At 58.8% G+C, this 19,702-nt stretch overlaps 2 protein-coding genes across 3 annotated transcripts in view; both read right to left on the bottom strand.

Annotated features, from left to right (window-relative positions):
* Positions 1-3,448: 3,448 nt before the first annotated feature.
* On the bottom strand, positions 3,449-7,798 carry LOC129783977 (apelin receptor A-like). The gene has a single exon (XM_055798016.1). The coding sequence runs from the start codon at positions 4,948-4,950 to the stop codon at positions 3,487-3,489; it is 1,464 nt and encodes a 487-aa protein (XP_055653991.1). The 5' UTR covers positions 4,951-7,798; the 3' UTR covers positions 3,449-3,486.
* Positions 7,799-10,167: 2,369 nt separating this feature from the next.
* The window catches only part of POLE (DNA polymerase epsilon, catalytic subunit), a 29,485-nt gene continuing 19,950 nt past the window's right edge, over positions 10,168-19,702 (bottom strand). For both annotated transcript variants that reach the window (XM_055795330.1, XM_027776946.2), the window contains 16 exons: positions 17,335-17,488; positions 17,141-17,247; positions 16,142-16,318; positions 15,511-15,734; positions 15,144-15,364; positions 14,350-14,554; positions 13,736-13,909; positions 13,317-13,442; positions 12,652-12,784; positions 12,355-12,538; positions 12,098-12,229; positions 11,798-11,991; positions 11,383-11,583; positions 10,976-11,101; positions 10,761-10,850; positions 10,168-10,532 (listed from right to left, as the gene is read on the bottom strand). In XM_055795330.1, the coding sequence (XP_055651305.1) occupies positions 10,422-10,532; positions 10,761-10,850; positions 10,976-11,101; positions 11,383-11,583; positions 11,798-11,991; positions 12,098-12,229; positions 12,355-12,538; positions 12,652-12,784; positions 13,317-13,442; positions 13,736-13,909; positions 14,350-14,554; positions 15,144-15,364; positions 15,511-15,734; positions 16,142-16,318; positions 17,141-17,247; positions 17,335-17,488 (2,559 nt within the window). In that variant the 3' untranslated portion in view covers positions 10,168-10,421. The remainder of the gene's footprint in view (positions 10,533-10,760; positions 10,851-10,975; positions 11,102-11,382; positions 11,584-11,797; positions 11,992-12,097; positions 12,230-12,354; positions 12,539-12,651; positions 12,785-13,316; positions 13,443-13,735; positions 13,910-14,349; positions 14,555-15,143; positions 15,365-15,510; positions 15,735-16,141; positions 16,319-17,140; positions 17,248-17,334; positions 17,489-19,702) is intronic.

Genomic DNA, 19,702 nt, shown 5'->3' with positions numbered 1-19,702 from the left:
TGCAGCTGCCTGGAAGCGGCTTCCCTCACCCTGAAAGGGTCAGCTGGCATCTCCCCAGAGGAGTGAAGGCAGGCACTCAGCACCAGAGCCAGCCCTGGGACAAGGTGTGGCAGTGCCCAGGGCTGCCCGCGGCTAAGCACACAGTGGGGCCCTTGTCTGAGCACTGGGAGCCGCCAGCAGCTCCTTGTCCTGGGCCCTGCAGGCAGCTGGGCATCCTCTGCACAGCCGCTCCAGCCTGGGAAGGAGTAGCTGCCGGGGCAGAGCAGTGATGCTGGTGCTGCTTCACCCATGGCGCAGCACAGTGGGTGCTAAGGTGCAGGTGCTGGCCCTGGGCTGCTGACACTTCCACATGCCTTTGTTTCCCCTCTCTTGCCTCTGGCCTGCCTGGCACAAGCCACCATCCCATGTACCCATCCAGGGGATGGCTGGAGCAGGCTGGGTTGTTGGCTTTTTTTTAAAACCTCTTCCACCCTGCAGCACCTGAGCATGACTACAGAAGGATTCTCACATCCCCCTTACCCCCACTGTCAGCCCAGCTCCCTCCTGGAGTGCCATGGCACAGGCATGTCTCTCTGGGGTGTGTGTCAGGAGGCAGCTGCAGTGAGATGGAGAGGATGTGACTGAGCATTCAACGTAGGAAGCAGTGCTGGGGAGGAAGCCCTGCTCCTACATTTGCAGCCACCCTGGGGCTCATGGGGTGCCTTGGGCCAAGCGCCCAACTGCTCCTCCCAGATCCTGCTCTTGCCTTGCTGTCCTTTGGCTTAGGTGGGTCCATGGGCTCATCACTGTCTGTTCCTAGCAGCCCTCTCCTCCCCAGAGCTGCTTGTCTGCCTTCAGGCAAAGTGGTAGCTGGAGAGGAGAGCTGCTCTGCCCCATGGCATGGGCAGGACCAGCCCCACCACTGCTCAGTTGCCCCCAAACCCATCCTGCAGCATGCTGTAGGTCCAAACCAACCACTGCCCAGACAGCCTGAGCTTTGAGAGCTGGTTTTGAAGCTGGATGCAGCACTCACGGGCAGCAGGAGCATGGATGCATCTTGCTAGTACACAGCAGTGGACACACGGAGCAGAAACCCTGGAAGCATGCAGAGTGGTCTCTGCTCCTTCTCTGGACAGGGGCTTGCATGCCAGAGCAGGGAAGGCAGGTGCCCTGGCTGGTGTGATTACGCCTTGCGTGGCCCCAGCCCATCCCCATGTTTACCCTGCGCCTGACCAGCCAACACTCAGGGTTTGTGTGGCCACCAGCCTGGAGGACAGATGGGTCTGACACGGCTTCACCTAGGACAGGGCCTGTGATAGCTGTGGGAGCACAGTGGGGCTGGTCCCAGTTGCCTCTGCATGGGCTCCAGCCCTGAGCGTCACTCTGACCTTTCCCCAGGGGAAGCCCCAAAGGGTGGCAAGGCTGACTGCAGAGCCCTCTCTGTCCCTGGAGTGCAGGAGGAGGCCTGGCAGCCCACAGGGCTGGTGTGGAGCAGGTGCCTTGGGGCCAAGGACAGCAGGCATATCTTGCACTGTTGTAGGATGCAGACCGTGGGGCTTCCAGAGAGCGTCTGGGGACAGAGCGGGTTACTGGTGTGAATTCAAGCATGTGGGGCCACCTGAAGGGCAGGTGGGCTGTGAACTTTCCCCCTTCCTGGCCTTCCTTCCAGGGGAAGCAGTGCCTGCAATGGGATGGTTCCCACCTGCCAGCCCCATTGTCACCATCTCCTCTCTGCTGTGCTTTTGCAGAGGAAGGGGGCTGTGGTGAGTGGCTGCCCCTCCTGGGATCCCCCCTGCACCCTCAGCGTTTCCTCAAGGGCTCTCCTTACCTGTATTCATGTTCCCCTCATGTGGTCTGGAGCCATGTCTGCAGCTGCCCTGGCAGATGTCCCAAGCGTTCTGGTTCAAGCATTTCACAAGGAAAGAAAAGTCTGCAGCCTTATGGAAGCAAGGCTTGGGCAGAAGGAAGGACAGATAGCATCTGAGGTTTTTTTACCTTGCTGTTGGTTAGGTAGAGCTGCCCAGCTGAGCTGAAGGGGAAGGAGAAGCAGTTGGAGGCTGTGGACCATGAGCCTGTCCCGGTTTGGTGCTGGTGCCCTGGGCTGGCATGGGGATGGAGGGATAGCAGCGCCCCAGGAGAGCAGCAGCAGGGAGGGAATGCTACAGGGTACCTGGGAGGTACAGTGCTTACAGCCCGTATTACACTGCCCTGATGTCCTGTCCAGACCAGTGGGGCTGAGGACGTCCCACCTACGTCTGTGCTGCCTGACACTCCTCTGTGCCGCTGTGTACACGGCTTCAAGGTGAACACCTTGTCACTCTGCACAGCTGTGACCCGCTTTGGTCTGGGCTTGGAAGACTGTACCCGCAGAAGTACATCTGGGTACTGAGACAAGGCAGCAAAAACTTCAGCCAGGATTTGCAGGGGCAGGGGAGGAAGAAAGCACATTGTCCCCCACATGCAGTGCTGCCATGCGGGGTGTCTGCTCAGCTCAGGCCCAGCTTTCTCTAGTGCAGCTTCGCTGGTGAGGCAGCGTCCTCACCACAAGGTTTGGCTGGTCCTGTCCCAGCACCCACAGCGGTACCATCAAGAGCCCGCACCCTCTGAGGGGCTCAGCCCTCGGAGGTGGCCATTAGGCTCCACAGAAGGGCTGCCTGTTGCCAGCTGGAAAGGGGCAATGCATCCATGGAGTTCCAGAAATGAGAGACCACCACAGCCCGCATCAGGGCAGGCTCACCCTGAGCAGTGTGGGATCGGCAACTCTTCTACTCAATGCAACGCTCCAAAGACCTGGTGCTGCCCGCCTGGCACCAGTTCAGCAGGCAGACACCCAGGGGCCCAGGTGTCACCCCTTGGACATGGGAAGGGTTTGCCTGGAGGACACTTCAAGTGCCAGATGGTGCCTGGAGAAAGGCTGGCTCGCCTGAGCTCAAGGAAAACCCACCCAGCTGCTGGAGCACAGGGTCCAGTGGTCTGCAGGGCCCCGCTGGGACAGCCCTGTCCGGGGGGGACGGCAGCACGCCCGCACCCTCCCAGCTCTTGGCAGCCCCCTGGGCGCTGCTGGCTGCAAGCAGCCCCCAGGCACAGCTTACACGGGCTGGCCGGGCCCCGAGGGCACACAGGGCACTGGACGCTGCCTGGCCGACCCCGACGGAGCCGTGGCTTGGCTGGGTGGTGATGGCGGCTGAGCCAGCGCCCCCCGGCCCGCCGCGGGGGGGTGGGGGGGGTGGGGGGGTGGGGAGGCACGTCCCCGGGCGGGGTGGGCACAGGGGCTGCCCCCGGCCTGGCAAGAGCGGCGGCCCCGGCGGGAGGCCCAGAGCCGTCCCTGGCGCTGTGGCGGGGGCCGGGGCGCCCGCAGGTGACCGGAGCCGCGGGTCCCGCCCCCCCCCCCCCTCCGGATTCCGCCTGCCCTCCCAGCCCGGGCGGGGGCCGCCGCGCCGAGCGCAGCCGGAGGAAGGAGGCAGCGGGCTCCGGCGGCGGAAAGGGCGTTTATTGTGGCCGCGGGCGCTACAGCTTGGTGCCGGCCGGGGGCAGCTCCGAGCGCTGCGTGGGGCCGCTGGGCGTCGAGGAGGCGGCGGCGGCGGCCGGGCGGCGCTGCCCCAGCAGCAGGCGGCAGCGGGCACGGAACCGCCCGTCGAGGAAGGCGTAGAGCAGCGGGTTGAGGCAGCTGTTGAGGTAGGCCAGGCAGGTGGCGTAGGGGTGCAGGCGGGCGATGAGCCCCAGCAGCGCGCAGGGCAGCTCCAGCAGCCCGGCTGCCGCCAGCGCGAAGAGGCTCTTGAGCAGGTGGAAGGGCAGCCAGCAGCCGGCGAATACGGCCACCAGCGCCGCCATCAGCCGCAGCAGCCGCCGGCGCGGGCGGAGGTGGCGGCGGACGGCGGCGCCCACGCAGCAGTAGCAGACGGCCATCAGCAGCAGCGGCGCGGCGAAGCCCACCGCCGTGGCGCCCAAGCTCAGCGCCGCCGCCCGCCCCGCGCCGCCCGCCGCCAGCTCGCACAGCGTCCGGTTGCGCGGGCCGCGCCGCGCCTCCCGCAGCAGCAGCGCCGGCAGCGCCGCCGCCGCCGCCGCCGCCCAGAGCGCGGCCAGCGGGCCCAGCCCGGCGGGGCGGCGGCGGGGGGCGGCGCGGGGCGGCGGGGCGGCGGCGCGGCAGCGCTCGGCGCTGAGGCCGCCCAGGCAGAAGGCGGAGGCGAACATGCTGAGCAGCACCAGGAAACTGCTGAGCTTGCAGAGCGCTGCGCCGAAGGGCCAGTGGAAGCGCAGCGCCGTGTAGGCGGCCCACAGCGGCAGCGTGGCCACGAAGGCCAGGTCGGCCAGCGCCAAGTTGCCGATGTAGGCGTCGGCGGAGCGGCGCCGCGCCCGCGGGCCGCGCCACACCGTCAGCAGCACCAGCCCGTTGCCCGACAGCCCCAGGGCGAAAACCAGCAGGTACAGCAGCGGCAGCAGCGAGAAGGACGCCTCCCAGTCCGCCTGCCACTCGCACGCCTCCCCCGTCGCGTTGCCCGCCACCTCCTCCCCGTAGTAGTACTCCTCCGCCTCCGCGTACTCCATCGCGGCCGGCGGCCCCCAGCCCCGCCGCACCGCTATAAGCGGCCGGCGGCCCCGCCTCCGCCGCGGGACAGCCCGGGGACCGTCGCTCCGCCCCGGCGCACCATCTCCCCCGCCCCGACCCCGACCCCGACCCCCTCGTTGGGAGCTGCCCAGCAGCCCCCCGCCCCGCCCGCCCCCGGTACCGCGCCGGGAGCAGGGCGCGGCCCGCGGGGCAGCGAGCGCCATGGGCGGGGGGCGACGGCAGGCGGGCGCGGGAGGATTTTGGTATAAACTCCACGATGCCACCTGCGGTGCCCCTGAGGGGTTGCGGTGCCCCTGAGGGGTTGCGGTGCCAGCGCACCCGAAATGCGCATCCCCGCAGCCTTTGAAGGCGAGCGGATGCCCGGCACGGTGCCGGGGCTGAAGGTCGGAGCCGAGCGCCGGCATCGCGCAGGACGAGCCGTCGAGGATGCAGCAAGCAACGGGTGCAAAACCCTCCCGGTGAGCACGGCAGGGAAGCAGAGCAGCAGCACTCGGCGTGGGGAGCCTGTGGGCTTCCCAGCTCCGGGCGCGTCAGCGCTGCGTTGTAGAACTAGGTGCTCCTTGGTGTTGCCGTGCTGGTGCGTAGCCTTGGCCGAGTGGGATGTGGAGGTCTGGTGGAAGGAGGTGAAGCAAGCCCCGGGGCATCCTGGCCTCGTGAAGCGCCACCCTCCACCTCCCCACTAGCACCTCATGCCTCCTTCCAGCTGCTCCCTCCAGCACCAGACCTGCTCCTGCCTCCTGGTTCGAGTGCAGAGGAATGGAGGAGAGGTGGTGGGTGGGGTGTCCTTCCCACTGCTTTCTGCAGAGACCTGCACTTTTAGTGTGTTTTCTCAAAGGCAGAAGCGAGTTTGTTCATCCCAGCCGGTGTGTTGTAAGAGCTGTCAGGTCCTTGTTCCCACTGGAGCTGGTGATGGGGAGAAGGTGGCCACTGCCTGCAAAGCAATCTCTGTATGCCAAGCATAGGGGGAGAGTGAGTATGCACTGGAGGAGGGGCGGGGGCTCTTAGCATCGCTCGGTTCAGACAAGGGGGAAGGAGAGGCTGATGCTGCAGTTGAGAGTGCGGACTTCATTTTGAAACTGCAGCTGGGTTAGCTGCACATTCTGGGCAGCACCCTGGTTTGCAGCAGCTGGTGGCAACAGGGCCCCTTGTCAAGTGTTTACACATTCCTGGAGAGACTGCACCACTAAGCATCCTTATTCTCCCCTTCCCCAGCCACACTGAGGGTGAGGAACAGACAGGATTGTCAGGAGACCCAGAGTCAACGGCACCTGTGAGGTCTCTCCAGTGGGCTGGTTTCCTACAGATCCTGGTCTCTGTATTTCAGATAAATTTTCTTTTCTTTCTTGTCCTCCTCAGACACACCGTAAAAACATCCTTGTTTGAGGAGAGCCTTGCAGAAGACACTTTCCCTGTATCGGTCCCGAGGTGGCGGGTGGCCAGCTGCAGCATTACCAGGAACAGGGAGGGAGTGCTGGGCTGTGGTGAGCTGCTTGCTCCCAGCAGAGGTTTTTCCTTCACTGGGAGGGGAGTGGTTCCTGTCCCACAGTGGAAAGTGGGCAAACTGAACCCTGGACCATGGTCGGTAAGTACCTGGGAGCTAGACAAGAGGACCTCCCTGGGCAGCAGGGACATTTCTCAGTCTTCCTCATCTTCTGTATCGTGTGCCTAATGCTGGATAGCCTTTCCTCAGCCTCAGCTGCCATGCTGCATGAAGCTTGGGGTCTCAGGGGGCTGCAGGGTGAGCAGGAAGGGTGCCCCACGCCTGCTGCAGCTTGTGAGTGGGCAGTGGTGTCTGTGCTGGGGCACTGGTGGCAGTGAGGACATGTTGGTGCCTCTGAGGACATCCTGGGGCTGTACTGCACATGCACACAGGAGGGCTCCGCAAGTCTTTGTGGCCGTGGGCTGATGAGGTGGACCGGAGAAGATGGAGATAGCTCTGATCACCACCTGGAGCTGTGACAGGTGCAGGGGAGGTGATGCTCTGAGGAGGTGAAGCGTTTCACACTGCCCCAGCCCAACCACCCAGGCCAGGGTTGTGTTGTTTCCAGGCCCTACCCACTGTCTTTGACACCAGCCAGGTGCAGGTGTGGTCCCCAGATGGAGCTTGAGACACCCCATAGAGCCAGGCTTGGGCAGGGGGGCTTGTCTTGCCTGGAGGCAAGGGAGGCCCCGACAAGCTGCCTCATCTCTTGTCTGGGCCCCCTGTGTCCCTTTGCACTGGCTGTGGCTGAACTGAAAGCGCTACCTTGACTGTGGGTGGCTTTTTCCTGCTTGAAGAATGATGGAGGATTCCTGAGAGCCACCATCTCTGCTGGGTGACCCATGCAGTGGGTGCATGACACCACCTGCTTGCTCCTGTGGCCACGTGCCGTCCTTTTGGGAAGCCTAAAATTGCACTTGAGGGGAACCAGAGCCATGCCATGGAGCTGCCCATGCCACGGCTGTGTGCATCCCAGCAGGACGGAGGCTATGAGGCTTCTGGGGAGGATTTGGGCTGTGCTGCTGGCCCTGGTGGGCTCCACCAGCCAGAGCACCCTTGCAGCCTTCCCCTAGGTGAGCACCCAGCTGGTGCCTCCTCAGCAGGGTTGCTGCACTTGGTGGCAGTTCGGTGGGTTTCAGTGCAAATTCTTAAGCTGCAAGGAAGAGACTCCAAATTAGTCTAACAGAAGAAATCAGCTTGTCCCCTAACCTGGACCATGGGCTGGTGGTGCCCTTCCTCACACCAATGCCACCCCTCTGTGATGGCACCCCAGAATAGCCAAGGACTTCTGGGGGGGTCTAATCTTGCTAGTTCAGATGGTGATTGAAGAAGCTTTGGATGTCTACTGCCAGGTTTTACAAGAAGAGAAACTGCAACAATTTACTCTTTCAGACTCAGAATAATGAGCTGAATGGAGATCACAGCAAATCTCCCCATGCCTATGCTGTGGAGGTGGAAGATTCCTCTTGGCATCCTGCTTGTGTGCTTTCCAGGGCCATAGCCTCTCCAGAGGGGTCAAGAACCAGGCAGGGAAATTTTATACTGCCAGCAGTCCCTGCTGCAGCGTTCAGGCTGTTCACACTGATGGTGTTTCAATACGAGTATGTGGCTAATACTTTCTCAGCTACTTGTCACTAATCTTTTCTTAGTTACGGGCAACACTACAACCTGGACAGGCTGGAGAAGTAGACCCCTGTGAAGTAGGCCAAGCGCCAGGTCCTGCACCTGGGCCAGGGCACTCACCAGTATCAATACAGGCTGGGGGATGAAGGGACTCGAGAGCAGCCCTGCTGAGAAGGACTTGGGGGTACTGGTGGATGAAAAGCCAGACATGACCCGGCAGGGTTTGCTGGCAGCCCAGAAAACCACCCGTGTCCTGGGCTGCATCCCCAGCAGTGTGGCCAGCAGGGCGAGGGAGGGGATGCTGCCCCTCTGCTCTCTCCCGTGAGACCCCACCTGCAGCGCTGCGCCCAGCTCTGGGGTCCCCAACATCAGAAGGGCAGGAGTGAGTGCAGAGGTGGGACACATATCAGGGGGCTGGAGCCCCCCTTCTGTGGGGACAGGCTGAGAGCTGGGGCAGTTCAGCCTGGGGAAGAGAAGGCTGCGGGGAGACCTTAGAGCAGCCTGCCAGTGCCCGACGGGGGCTTACAAGAAAGCTGGAGAGACTTTTTGCAAGGAAACGTAGGGATAGGACAAGGGGGAAAGACTTCGAACTGAAAGAGGGGAGATTTAGATAAGAAATTAGGAAAAAAATTCTTCCCTGTGAGGGCAGCAAGGCGCTGGGACAGGCTGCTCAGGGCAGCTGCAGGTGCCCCATCCCTGGCTGGACGGGGCTGGGAGCAGCCTGGGCTGGGGGCCGGGGGGGGTGGGGGGTGGGGGTGGGTGGTGTCCCTGCCTGCAGCAGAAGAGGTTGGACAAGGTGATCTTTAAAGATCCTCTCCAACACAAACCATCCTGTGATTCAGTAGGTGGTGGTTCATATTTGGTTCTTTTCAGGTTACAACAGAAATTGTTAAGGAAGGGCCCATGTGCAGTGGTGGTCTTAAAATCGCTGTCACATGGGGAAATTGCAGTGGCAACTTCCTCCAAAAGAGGAAAAGCTTCTCAGGTAGCGTCCCTGGAGGAGTCTGGGGCTGCTACTCGGCATCTCAGGTCCCTGTAAGATGTCAAAAGACTGGGATGTGCCTGGGAACAGTCTCAGGTGGATCCCTGAGGAGGCAGTTTCCTCCAAAAGAGCCCCCGACAACTGAGGCAGCTGGAGGAGATCTTAGTGGCTACTTGGGATGAGAGAAACCTACTAGAAGGAGAAAACTGTTTCAGATGTCCATGCTGGGGAGCCTCTGAGGTGCCTCCAGGGGAGGGAGGGAGGGAGGGAGGTGGTTGGGCAGCGCTGGTGTCCCCTGGAGCTATGGCAGCCCTAGGGGGGCCAGGCCACAAGTCTTCTTACATGCTCAGGGAACAGTGGATCGCCCATTCTGGGGGCTGGAAGGAGTGTTCCCCCCAGGCAGATGGGCACAGGTCCACGCAGGGCGTTCACCTTCCTCTGCAGCACTGAGCACAGCTTCTTGCCAGGGCTCCTCACGGCTGCTTCTGGCCAGCGGTTCCCTGCAGTTGCAGGACCAGGAGACCAGCTGTGCCCTCCATCCCTCCGCCTCTCTTCCCTGCGCCAGGCTGGCGGGGGAACCTCAAGGACATCTGTGCATTAGGTCACCTGGGGGTCCTCTGCCCTGTGCAGAACCTGGCCTGCCTGGGAAAGCTGTGGGCATGATGCTGCATCAGGCAGGAGCTGCCCCTTGCCGCCCGGCTGTGCACGCAGTACGAGTACCGCCCTGGGCTCCTCTGCCAGAGCTGCTGTGTGTGTCTTCGTTTGTCCTGATGGCAGCTGAGAGCATCTCCAGGCGCCTGGGCCTGCACCCCCTGGCCCTTCCACAGGGGTCTGGCTGCCCCTGCCCTGCCAGCAGCCTGGGTTGCCCAGGGCGTCCCTGTGGGCAGGGATGGGACAGGAGCCTGTTGCCAGAGCCCAGTTCTTCTCTGGGTCCCCACTTCCCAGCAGGCAGCCCAGGGCCTGCTGCACTGCCAGAGCCCTGCCCCCACTGTACCCAGGGTCTCCAGAAGGGCTGCAGGGTGGGAGGGGAGCATCTCTGACCGCCCAGCCCGGCCAGCACCCAGCCCTTTCCTCCAGGGAGCAGCAGGGTCTGCCATGGCTGTGCCAGCATCCAGCATGGAGGGTCGACAGCAGCAGGAGGAACAGCCCTCAGGGAGAGCGCTCGTGCCCTGCACCCAGTCCCGGGGCACCCAGTCCTGGGGCACCCTGGGCACACCTGCTATGCCTGCTCTAGCTGGGGCCTGCTCACAGACCTGGTCAGCTGCTTCTGCCCCTCGGACCCTGCCAGTTCCTCCGTGGGTTCCCACAGGGCAAGTCCCACCTGCTCCCTGCCCCCCAGCAGCCAGGAGCTCCCTGCTTCTGCTGTGACCCGCTCCCCTCCCACTGCTCCACAGCAGCCCAGGTCTCACTGCAGGGCAAGAGCTCTGGGCTCAGCTCGCCCACCACCCACGTGGCCCTGCCCCCTGCCCCCCCCCCGCTCCCTGCCAGACAGGGCCACAGACCCTGCTTCCCACCCCCCCAGAAACCACACCTGCCTTCTACAATCCATTTATTTATAGAAGTACAACATTAAAACCACACCTGGGGGCCAGCACAGACCTGTGGAGCACAGTTCCAGCCCCTCCTGCCCCCAGACCCCCACAGCAGTCCCTGGCACAGCTCTTGCCTTCCCTCCCTCACCGCAGGAGGGGTGTGCAGCTTCTTGGAGGTCTGGTTCATGGCCAAGTGGGTCCATGACTGTTCTCCCACAGCGAGATGCACGGTGCAGGCAGGAAGAGCAGCCCACCACCTCACTGGAGCTGGGCATTGTTGCACAGTAGCCACTCGATGGTTTCCAGCAGGTAGGCCATGTTGTAGTGCCGGGCAATGTTCTGGAAGACGTTGACGTGGTCCATGAAAGTCTGGGGAGAAAGGAGCAGAGAGGGAGGCTTCCTAGCACTCCTGGGCAGCAAGGGGCTCCAGGGGGATGGGCCAGGCAGGGCTGGTAAGGCAGAGGGCAGCACAGCAGGTCCCAGGGGATAAGCAGTTAGAAAAGAGGCAGAGGAGAAATGGGGCACTGCGGGACTCCTTGCTGTCTCCCTAAGAGCTGCTGGCATGGGGCTGGGCCAGGCAAGAGGGTGCAGGCATACCTGGGAGGAGATGGTGAGGGCAAAGTCTCCCGCACAGCTGCAGTGCACGGGCATGTGTGTCTCCTTCACACCATGACACTTCTTGCACACCTGGTGGCCAAGGAGTTTTTGGTGTGACAGGAGACGAGGCCAAGCCCCTCTGCCAGGGGCAAAGTGAATGTGTCCAGCCTCAACCAGCCAGGGGGAGGGGCAGAGTAGAGAAGCCCTACACTCACCAGGTCCTGCAGCACGAAGGCCATCAGCTTCTTCTGCAGGGCTTCCACCAGCGCTGTTTCGATGGCATCGAAGTCATACTGTGCCTGGCAGTTGGGGCAGACCCAGCCAGGCAGCACCAACCGATCCTAAGGGCAAAGAGGAAGGAGCTGAGCACCAAGAGTCCCAAGCACTGAGATGTTGTGTCTAGTTTCTGGAGAGGACACAGCATCAGCCTAAGCCACAGGTGCTCAGCTCAGACCTGAGCTGCTAGAAAAGGAGGTGAACAGAAAACAGCCTTTAGGTGAAGCTGATCACCAGCAGCAAGCAGAGCTGCAACTCTGGTGTTGAGAAGATGGGGAATGTGACTGACCCGCCTCCAGCATTGCCATGCTGGGGCCTCTGGTGTCCCCAGGAAAAGAGGCTGCACCTGGGAGATGGCAGGGTCCTTGCACAGGTCCAAGTCCCTGCAGAAGTTGCAGTTCCTGCAGATAACTTCAGGGAGTACATAGGAGCGGCAAGGGTCCCGGAACTGGGCTTCTTCTGAGAACTCGCCCACCTCGATGAGGCGCAGCAGGTCCCGGCGCAGTTTGTTCACCTGGTTGGTTATGTTGGCATCCAGGGATAGGACCTACAAGAATAAGAGCCAGATGAGCCTACCAGCAGAGGAGAGTGTCCTCACTGGGACAGCTCATATCCTCGTGACCTCATATGGATGGGCAAGACAAACTGGTTGTAGATCACTCCTGGATGGAAGCCGTGGCAAATCTGAGCCATAGCCAAGGACCAGAATTTGAGCCCTGGCTGCAAACCCTTAGAAAGGGGGCCTGGCCCACCATGCTGACCTTGCAAACATATTTGATGAACTCCAGAGCTGGATTGTTGAGTGGCAAGTAGGAGCCAGGCAGCACCGGGAACAAGTCTGACGGCTTACTGGTGTTACGAGAACCAGCCATCTTCTTCTGGATCTTCTGGGTGATGGTAAAGAAGCTCTGGGTGAGCTCATTGGCCACGTAGTCCTGCGAGAAAGCGATCATGCCTAGAGAGACAGAGAAGACAGTGCTTCAGCCGTATGATGGCGTATCAGGACAGTAAGGTGAGTGGCTCTGCCAGCACCAGGACTACCCCCATGGTTCAGCACTCACCAGGCATGGCCCCCATCTCCCCCAGTGCCTCCTGGGACACCTGACTGGTGCTCCTCCTCTTGATGGGGGTGCTCCCAGGGGCATTGCGTCGCAGCTCCTCCTTCATGCTGTGGTACACAGCCACAGTGTAGGCTGGGGAGAAACAGGCAAGGCTCCAGCTCCAGCCCACACCAGCAGCCACCTTGCTGCAGGCTCTCCCTGGCACCAGGGAGGCACGAGCAACCCCATCCCCTTGTCCCCTCGCTGGGACAGCTCACCTGACACGATCATCAGGAAGTAGCTCTGGCAGGAGGCAGCCTGGGGCAGGAACTGTGCGATGTTCCAGCTGTTCTCCAGCTGCTCTTCCACGTTCGGCTCCCCTTCCTCCTCCTCTTCTTCCTCCACTGCCACCTCTTCCTCGCTGTCTTCCTCCTCCAATGCTTGCCTCTTGCTGGTGTCCTTCTGGAGGAGCCAGTGACATCACAGTAGTTCCTCATGCCCAGCCAGCACCTCCCTACTCAGCTCAGCCCCCAGCACCCTGCTTCTGGGAGGACTGACCGCTTTCTGTCTCTTACCTCCCCATAGTGGATGCAAGGATTCACTTTTCCTTTGATACCTCCATAATTTGCTGGATCCATCCAGAGCAGGAACTCCCAGCAGCGGGAGAAGGAGATGGTCAGGGAGTGGAAGATCTCCTTGGAATGGATGCTGGAGGAAAGAGACTGCAGTCAGCCACAGCGTTGGCATTGTCCCTAGTAGTTCGGAGCCTTCTCTGTGGAACAGCTTGGGAAGGAGGTGGTGCTGGCAAGGAGAAAGGGGGTTCCCCTCTCCCATCCGCTGTTGGGCACCCCAGGGGAAGCCATGCCCAAGGAATCTTGGGTCCCTATTCTGGTGCCTGCACCATGGCTGGGATGCTGAGACCCAGCTAGGGGATGAGGTGCTGGGCACCTTAGGTTCTCTTGAAGGTCTCTTCTGGATTGAATCCTATGGGTATTCTTGGAATATTACCTATAGAGGACAGCTAAGGGACAGTTCCCTACTCCAGGCATGACAGCAAGAAAACTGGGAAGCTTTGTCCCTTCAGTAGCTTCACCAAAGGAAAAAAAACCCCATCAGTTCAGTGCTGAGGCACATCAGAAGGCAAAAAAATCAGCATCTTCCTCCCTGGCCCCAAGCCCCGCCTCAGCTCCATCATCTGAAAGCCTTCACCTCCAGGCCGAGCTAGGCAAGCACATCCCACCTGTTGATGATGTACTCCATGTAGCTGATAGCATCCTCGATGCGCCGTTTCTTGGTGCACAGAATGATCCGGTTGAAGTTGGCATAAACCACTGAGGAGCCCAGACGCTTGAACTCGGCCACCAGCCTGCAGGCAGGGCACAATAGCACGAGTCAGCAGGCAGGAAAGCAAAGACCAAGGAGCAGATGCAACCTCTGGAGGACATGCTGATCCAGCCCAGTCAGGAGTCATGCATATCAGTGATGGCATGCACAGGAGCTCACCACACAGTATGAACAGTATGGGAGGCCCAGCCTACTGCCCACCTCTCTGGAGGCTGTGGCAGAGAGTGATTGTGGGTGCCAGCAGCACCCTGGTCACTAATGCCACACCTGTCCCTTCTGCGTTGACCAGCCTGGCATGCTCCAGGTCTCACTTACTGCAGGAAAAGCTTCTTCATCATGTTGTGGAGTGTGCGGTGCAGCGCGGGGTCATACAGCAGGGAAGAAGGAGAGCGGAGCCAGCGGTAAAAGTGGATGACCTGGTTGTCTGCATAGATGTTGTGATATTGCGTGATCTCCTTCACCCAGCTCACCACCATGCTCTTCAGGATCCTGCCAGGGAGCAGCAACCAGCATCACCCCACCAGCCATGAGCAACCCCTTCCCCCTTCCAGACAGGAACATGTTTTCAGTATGCTGGAGGACCCAGAGCAGAGACATGTGAGCCCTTGGCCCATGAGCCACAGGGTAAATATGTGCCTCTATAACCTGGTGGAGCATGAAGAAAGGAGAAACAAGAAAGGACAAAGTCTTCACCAACATCCCTGTACATCTGCTGGCTGAGCCACCAAGCAGTTCTGAGCCCAGGATCTTCAAAAGCCTGTTGGAGAAGATGCCTGCCCTGCCCTCGAGATCTGAATTTATACTTGGGAGCACTCCACAAGCCCCATTGCTGGCATAAGTCTGGAGGGAATGAGAGACAGGACCCTGGAAAAGGACCTGCCAGGATGGAGACCAGGTGTTCCATCTCCTGATAGCTTCTAGAGCCATACCTGAAAGTGTTGGAGCACAGGGCAGTTTCATCATAGCTAGCTGGGATGTTGGCAGCTTGGTTCCCTGTCACCATGTCTTCTAGGGATGCCTGCTGAATCACGTCAAAGCTGATGCTCATGCTGGAGCCTCCTTCCATGTCATTTATGTGGTGGGACTGCAACACTGTGTTTACAGCCAGGCTCTGGATGTCCAGCTCCAGACACACTAACAGCAAACACAACCTCTCAGCAGGCAGGGCAAACAACAAACGAGGACATCCTCCCTGCCCCTCTGCCAGAAGTGCTTTTCACAGTTGTAAGGGTAATCTATAGGTGTTGCTGTAGCAAGTGGGGAGATGCTTTCACAGGTTAGACTGTGTTGACCAGCACTTGTCTTTCAACAAGATCTGCTAACCCTCTGGGTTTTTTTCTGGAAGCTGCAGCAGAGGAGCTCAGAAGAACTGACTACCACTCAAGCTGCTTCTCCCTTTGAGACCTGTCCTAGGGTCAACCAGGTATTACCAGCTGAGCTAGTCTGTCCTTGGGCTGACACACTGCAGGTGGTCTTTGTGTTGCTGTCCGTGGCCATGAACTGGGAAAAAGCGTGTATTCAGGTGCCTGCACACAATTGCAGGTGAGACCTCCCTGCCCCCAGGACATGCCCCTTGCCCACATCACTGCTGCAACTTTAAAGCTGCTGGGGACCACTGTCAACACAGAGACTCTTTAGAGACTGCATCCATCCCTCCACAGGGCTTGCAGAGCAGGATCCAGCTCTGCCCCTACTCAGTGCTACCACCCTACTTCCTCCTCACCTGTGGAGTAGCAGCCAGGGTTGTTTATCTCCACGGAGGCTCTTTCATCAAACTCCATGACTAGGCGGTTGTCATCAGCCTCCTTACCCCCCAGGTCCGGGCGGGCCGTGGGCGAGAGCCACAGCAAGTGGTTGTGACGACGAAGGTGGCGTGAGAAGAACAGGTCAGAGCCAAAGGTAGAGATGTCATCAGGGAGGTTCCCAACGGGGATGTGGTAGTACCTGGGGCACAGACAGGCAAATGGTCATTGGGCTTAGTGCTGCTGCAAAGACAGGGGCCCCCGTCTGTCCTCTCCAGGAATGAGGCAGCCTCCTGTGGTCCCACCAAGGGCACAGCAGCCCCAGGGAAACATGGCCACCCCAGGCACCTGCTCATCTCGAAAGCCTGGGAGAGGCAGGTGTCCAGGTTGAGGTAGTGGCGGATCATGCGGCGGGCAGCATGGCGCTGCCAGTCCAGGACCGAGTAGTTGATGTCATCTACCAGCCGGATGGGGACCAAAGGGAACTCCTTGATGATGGGGATTCCACTTGCCAGCCGTTTCAGGTCCCAGTTAGACTGCACAGCAACCAGTGTGGGGCCCCGGTGCTCGTCCTGCATGAAGGAGGACATGTCCTGGTGCACTTCTCCAGCGAGTGTCTCTGCTCAGCAGGAAACCGGCAGTGCCAGGCACCCTGTCCCCAACAGCAGGTCCCCATGGTGGGGACAGCACAACCCAGCACTTCTGAAGCACCCACCTCCATGCAACCAGCTCTCCAGCTGAGCACAGGGATGAGGGGAGATGCTGAGGTAACCTCACTGCTGGCACTACCCTAGGCAAGCCAGCCCAAGCAAGGCAAAGCCCTTGAGCAACACCCACTTCTAACCCTGACCTTCGGGCCAGCAGCTACATACAGGCGCTGTAGGAAATGGTGCACCAGTGCCTTCCACAGCATTCTCCCCTTCCCACATGCCTGCGTGGACAAGGTCCCATGGGGATCTTCCTCACGCCTTCATCTCACCTTGTAGCCCAGCAGCAGCCGCTGGATGGCTCTGTAGATGGCCTTGGGGTCGGTCTCGGCACGCACTTCAAAGGTGTGCTTGTCTGGGGGCAGCAGGTCTTCACCCACCTTTTCCAGCAGTGCACTGCGCTCCGCTGAGAACAGGGTGGTGAGATTCGGCATCTGGTTGCTGCGCACCTGCACCCAAGGGGGACCAGGTTGGAGCTGGGGGAGAGGGACCCCAGCCTGCGCAGTCCTCTCCCCTCTGTATATCATGTGATGCCTTCCACTAGTCCTGCCAAACTGCAGCAGGGATGTGCGATGTGTGGAGAAATCTCCTGTTGCCTGACCCCCAGGGTAGAATCATAGGATGGTTTGGGTCGGAAGGGACCTTTAAAAGCCATCTAGTCCAACCCCCCTGCAACGAGCAGGAACATCTGCAACTAGATCAGGCTGCTCAGAGCTCCCCCCGTCCGGCCTGGCCTTGAGCCCTTCCAGGGATGGGACACCTACAACCTCCCTGGGCAACCTGTGCCAGTGTTCCACTATCTCACAGTAGAACATTTCTTCCTTTTATCTCACCTGAATCTACACCCTCTTTTAGTTTAAAACCATTAACCCATGTCCTATTGCTACAGCCCCTACTAAAAAGTCTGTCCCCATCTTTCTCATAAGCCCCCGTCAGGCACTGGCAGGCTGCTCTAAGGTCTCCCCGGAGCCTTCTCTTCTCCAGGCTGGACAACCCCAAATCTCTCAGCCTGTCCTCACAGGAGGTGTCCCTCCTCTAACAGGTCCACGTCCTTCCTCTGATGGGGACCCCAGAGCTGGGCGCAGCGCTGCAGGTGGGGTCTCACAAGAGCAGAGGGGCAGCATCCCTCCCTCGCCCTGCTGGCCATGCTGCTGGGGATGCAGCCCAGGACATGGTTGGCTTTCTGGGCTGCCAGCAAACCCTGCCGGGTTATGTCTGGCTTTTCATCCACCAGCATCCCGAGTCCCCCAGCCTCTGGAGTCCCACCTTACCTTGTCCATCACAAAGACAGCAGCCTTGCGCTGCGAGGGGATGAAGAGACCCAAGAGTGCCTTGCTGCCCTGGAAGCTGTGGTAGAGGTAGATGTGACGAATACTCCCTAGGGGGACACAGCATACAGTGTCAGTGGTGCCCGTGGGCATCAGGTCCCAGGTGTGCCAGAAGCATCTCTCCCAGGGTGCCTCACCTGGCTCCAGGTAAGTGAATTGGGCCAGCGAGCGCATCTCCAGGTGCTCAATGTCAAAAGTTTCAGTCTCTCGCCCTGCCAGGTGCCCAACCAGCTGCCTGCTGACTGTGCACACACAGCCCAAGTGGATCAGGGCACGGAGGAGGAGTGGCACCTGTAACAACGGGGAGAGACACGGTGGAACAACATTCTGCTACCAAAGTCCTTTTGGGTGTTTCAAGCCTAGAATGACACAGCTTAAAAGCCACAGGTAGGACATACCAGAGGTGCCTCCAGCATGAGTTTGGTATTATCACCCTTGTCAGTGCTGGAGACACAGAACAGGTTTCTTAATTCACCTGCATTCCTACCTAGCTTCGGATCCCACCATCAAGGGCAGCAGCAGGTACTTTGGAGGATGTGTGGCTATCTGGGCAATCTCACAGATCTGCAACTTGTGTTTTGGCTCTCCTTTGAGACAAAACCTTCACCTGAACCACCAAATAATTGGCACAGAGGGAGATCCACCACTGATTTGCCCTGTTTAATCAACCCTACAGCTGCAAACTCCACTGCTGCAAAAGGCACCTGAATGACTTGCTGTAAGAAGCCATAAACGCTCCTCACCTAATCACGCTTCCCTCATGTCAGTTTTGACTTTATAGACCCCTAGAGCACATCCCCCATTTTCAGATCTCTTTAGCAAGCCAAAGCATTCCCATGTCCTTAAGCCCCACCCCTGCAAGGAAGCTGTTCCCATCCTCGCATCCTCCTCACCATTCTCCTCTGTTAATCCCACTACATTTTTTGGAGACTGTGCTCAGAATTGCACTGCAGATGTTTAAAGATCAAGACAGGTCTTTCCCTGCCCAGGTCTGTGTCCATCTGGGTTCTCTGTATCTCCTTCTGGGCTACCTGCCTGACCACCATCGCAGAAGTTTTTTCTGATGCTTACACAGAGTTTCACACATTTCAGTTTGTGCCTACTGCCTGCCATTCCTTCCCTGTGCACCACCGAGAAGAGTCTGGCTCCGCTTCTTTATTCCTCCCATCAAGAAGGTCCCCTGAGCATCTTCCCCTCCATAGCAAACAGCGCCAGCTTGCTCAGCCTCCCCCTGCAAGACATGCTGCAGCCCCTCAATCATCTTGCTCCCTTTTACATGTTTAAAATATCTTCATGCTCCTTGTTTTACTTCAGTTTATAATTTTAATTTCCTCTTAGCTAGCCGCTGCTTGATTTTACTTAGCCCCACTTGCTAAACACTATGGTAGTGGAGAGGACTTGGGTTTGCTACCAGAAGATCTCCTGCAGGTATGATGAATTTGTGTACATGTCACTTTGGCAGAGTAGTTTGAAATAAATTTTGGGCACTGCTTACTAAACTAAGAGTTGTGCCTTGCCTTGTGGGACATTTATCCAAATTTTCTAAAAGCAGTAAAGTGCTAAAAAGGGTTTCTTTCACCATGCCCCACTGTAACACTTCCCAGGTTATACCACTAACTTTGGTAGCTGGTCTTCCAACTTTATGTTATTTTTGCCCTTGCAGCCTCTTGCATCTCAGAAAGCATTTTGTAGCTAATAGCAGCACCATTCACACCAAGCTTGTCCCACTTAGGCAAAGACTTTTGATCCATAATAATTTTAAGTTTCAATTCAGTAGCAAATTTACTTGTCATGCTTCCTTTAATATATAGCTCCACTCTTAAAATGGTGTGCAACCTACTCCGCCACTTCCATGTATGTCAGATCCTGGCGCTACAATGTCATCTTGATTAAATTCCTGTCACCAGGATTTTCTGAGCTGCTGAACAAACCAGTGTCCTCATTAGAAGCAGGTACTCCAGTTTCCCACTCTCATTTTCAGGGTTTCAGCATTAATAGCCCTGGTAAATTTAATTTTGGCTTGATTGCTTTGTGCTGAACTTTGTTTAGGTTGTTCTTGCTCTTCCCAAACTTTCAAGTTTTATCCTGTTCTTCTTTCTAAAGCTTTTATAACTTCATTTTAGGGGACAGGGCACCCCGATCTAGGTATGACTCCACACATGTTGGGTTTTCCCCTATCTATACTCTAAATATCCCTTATCTTTTCTGGTTCAAACACCAGCAGCATGGTGCAGGTTTGGTTTGGAGGAAGATCACTCTTCCTGCTTAAATGCCTGCCTTCCCCCAAATAAACCGAACCCCCTTTCCCTGACATGCCTTAAGCCACATGCTGATACGCAGTATCTCTGCCCATGCAAACGTGAGTATATTCCCCAGTACTCTGCTGTGCAGGGTCTTTGATTCTTGGTATCTCACCAAGTTGTTGAATTTTTAAGCGCCAGGTGTCCTCCTGCACCACTGGCACTCAGGCTAATGAGCTGCCACTCCGCAACCCTTAAAGACAAG

The sequence above is a fragment of the Falco peregrinus genome, chromosome 2 (genome assembly GCF_023634155.1).
Source record: "Falco peregrinus isolate bFalPer1 chromosome 2, bFalPer1.pri, whole genome shotgun sequence".
NCBI lineage: Eukaryota > Metazoa > Chordata > Aves > Falconiformes > Falconidae > Falco > Falco peregrinus.
This window is presented reverse-complemented; position numbering and strand designations above follow the sequence as displayed.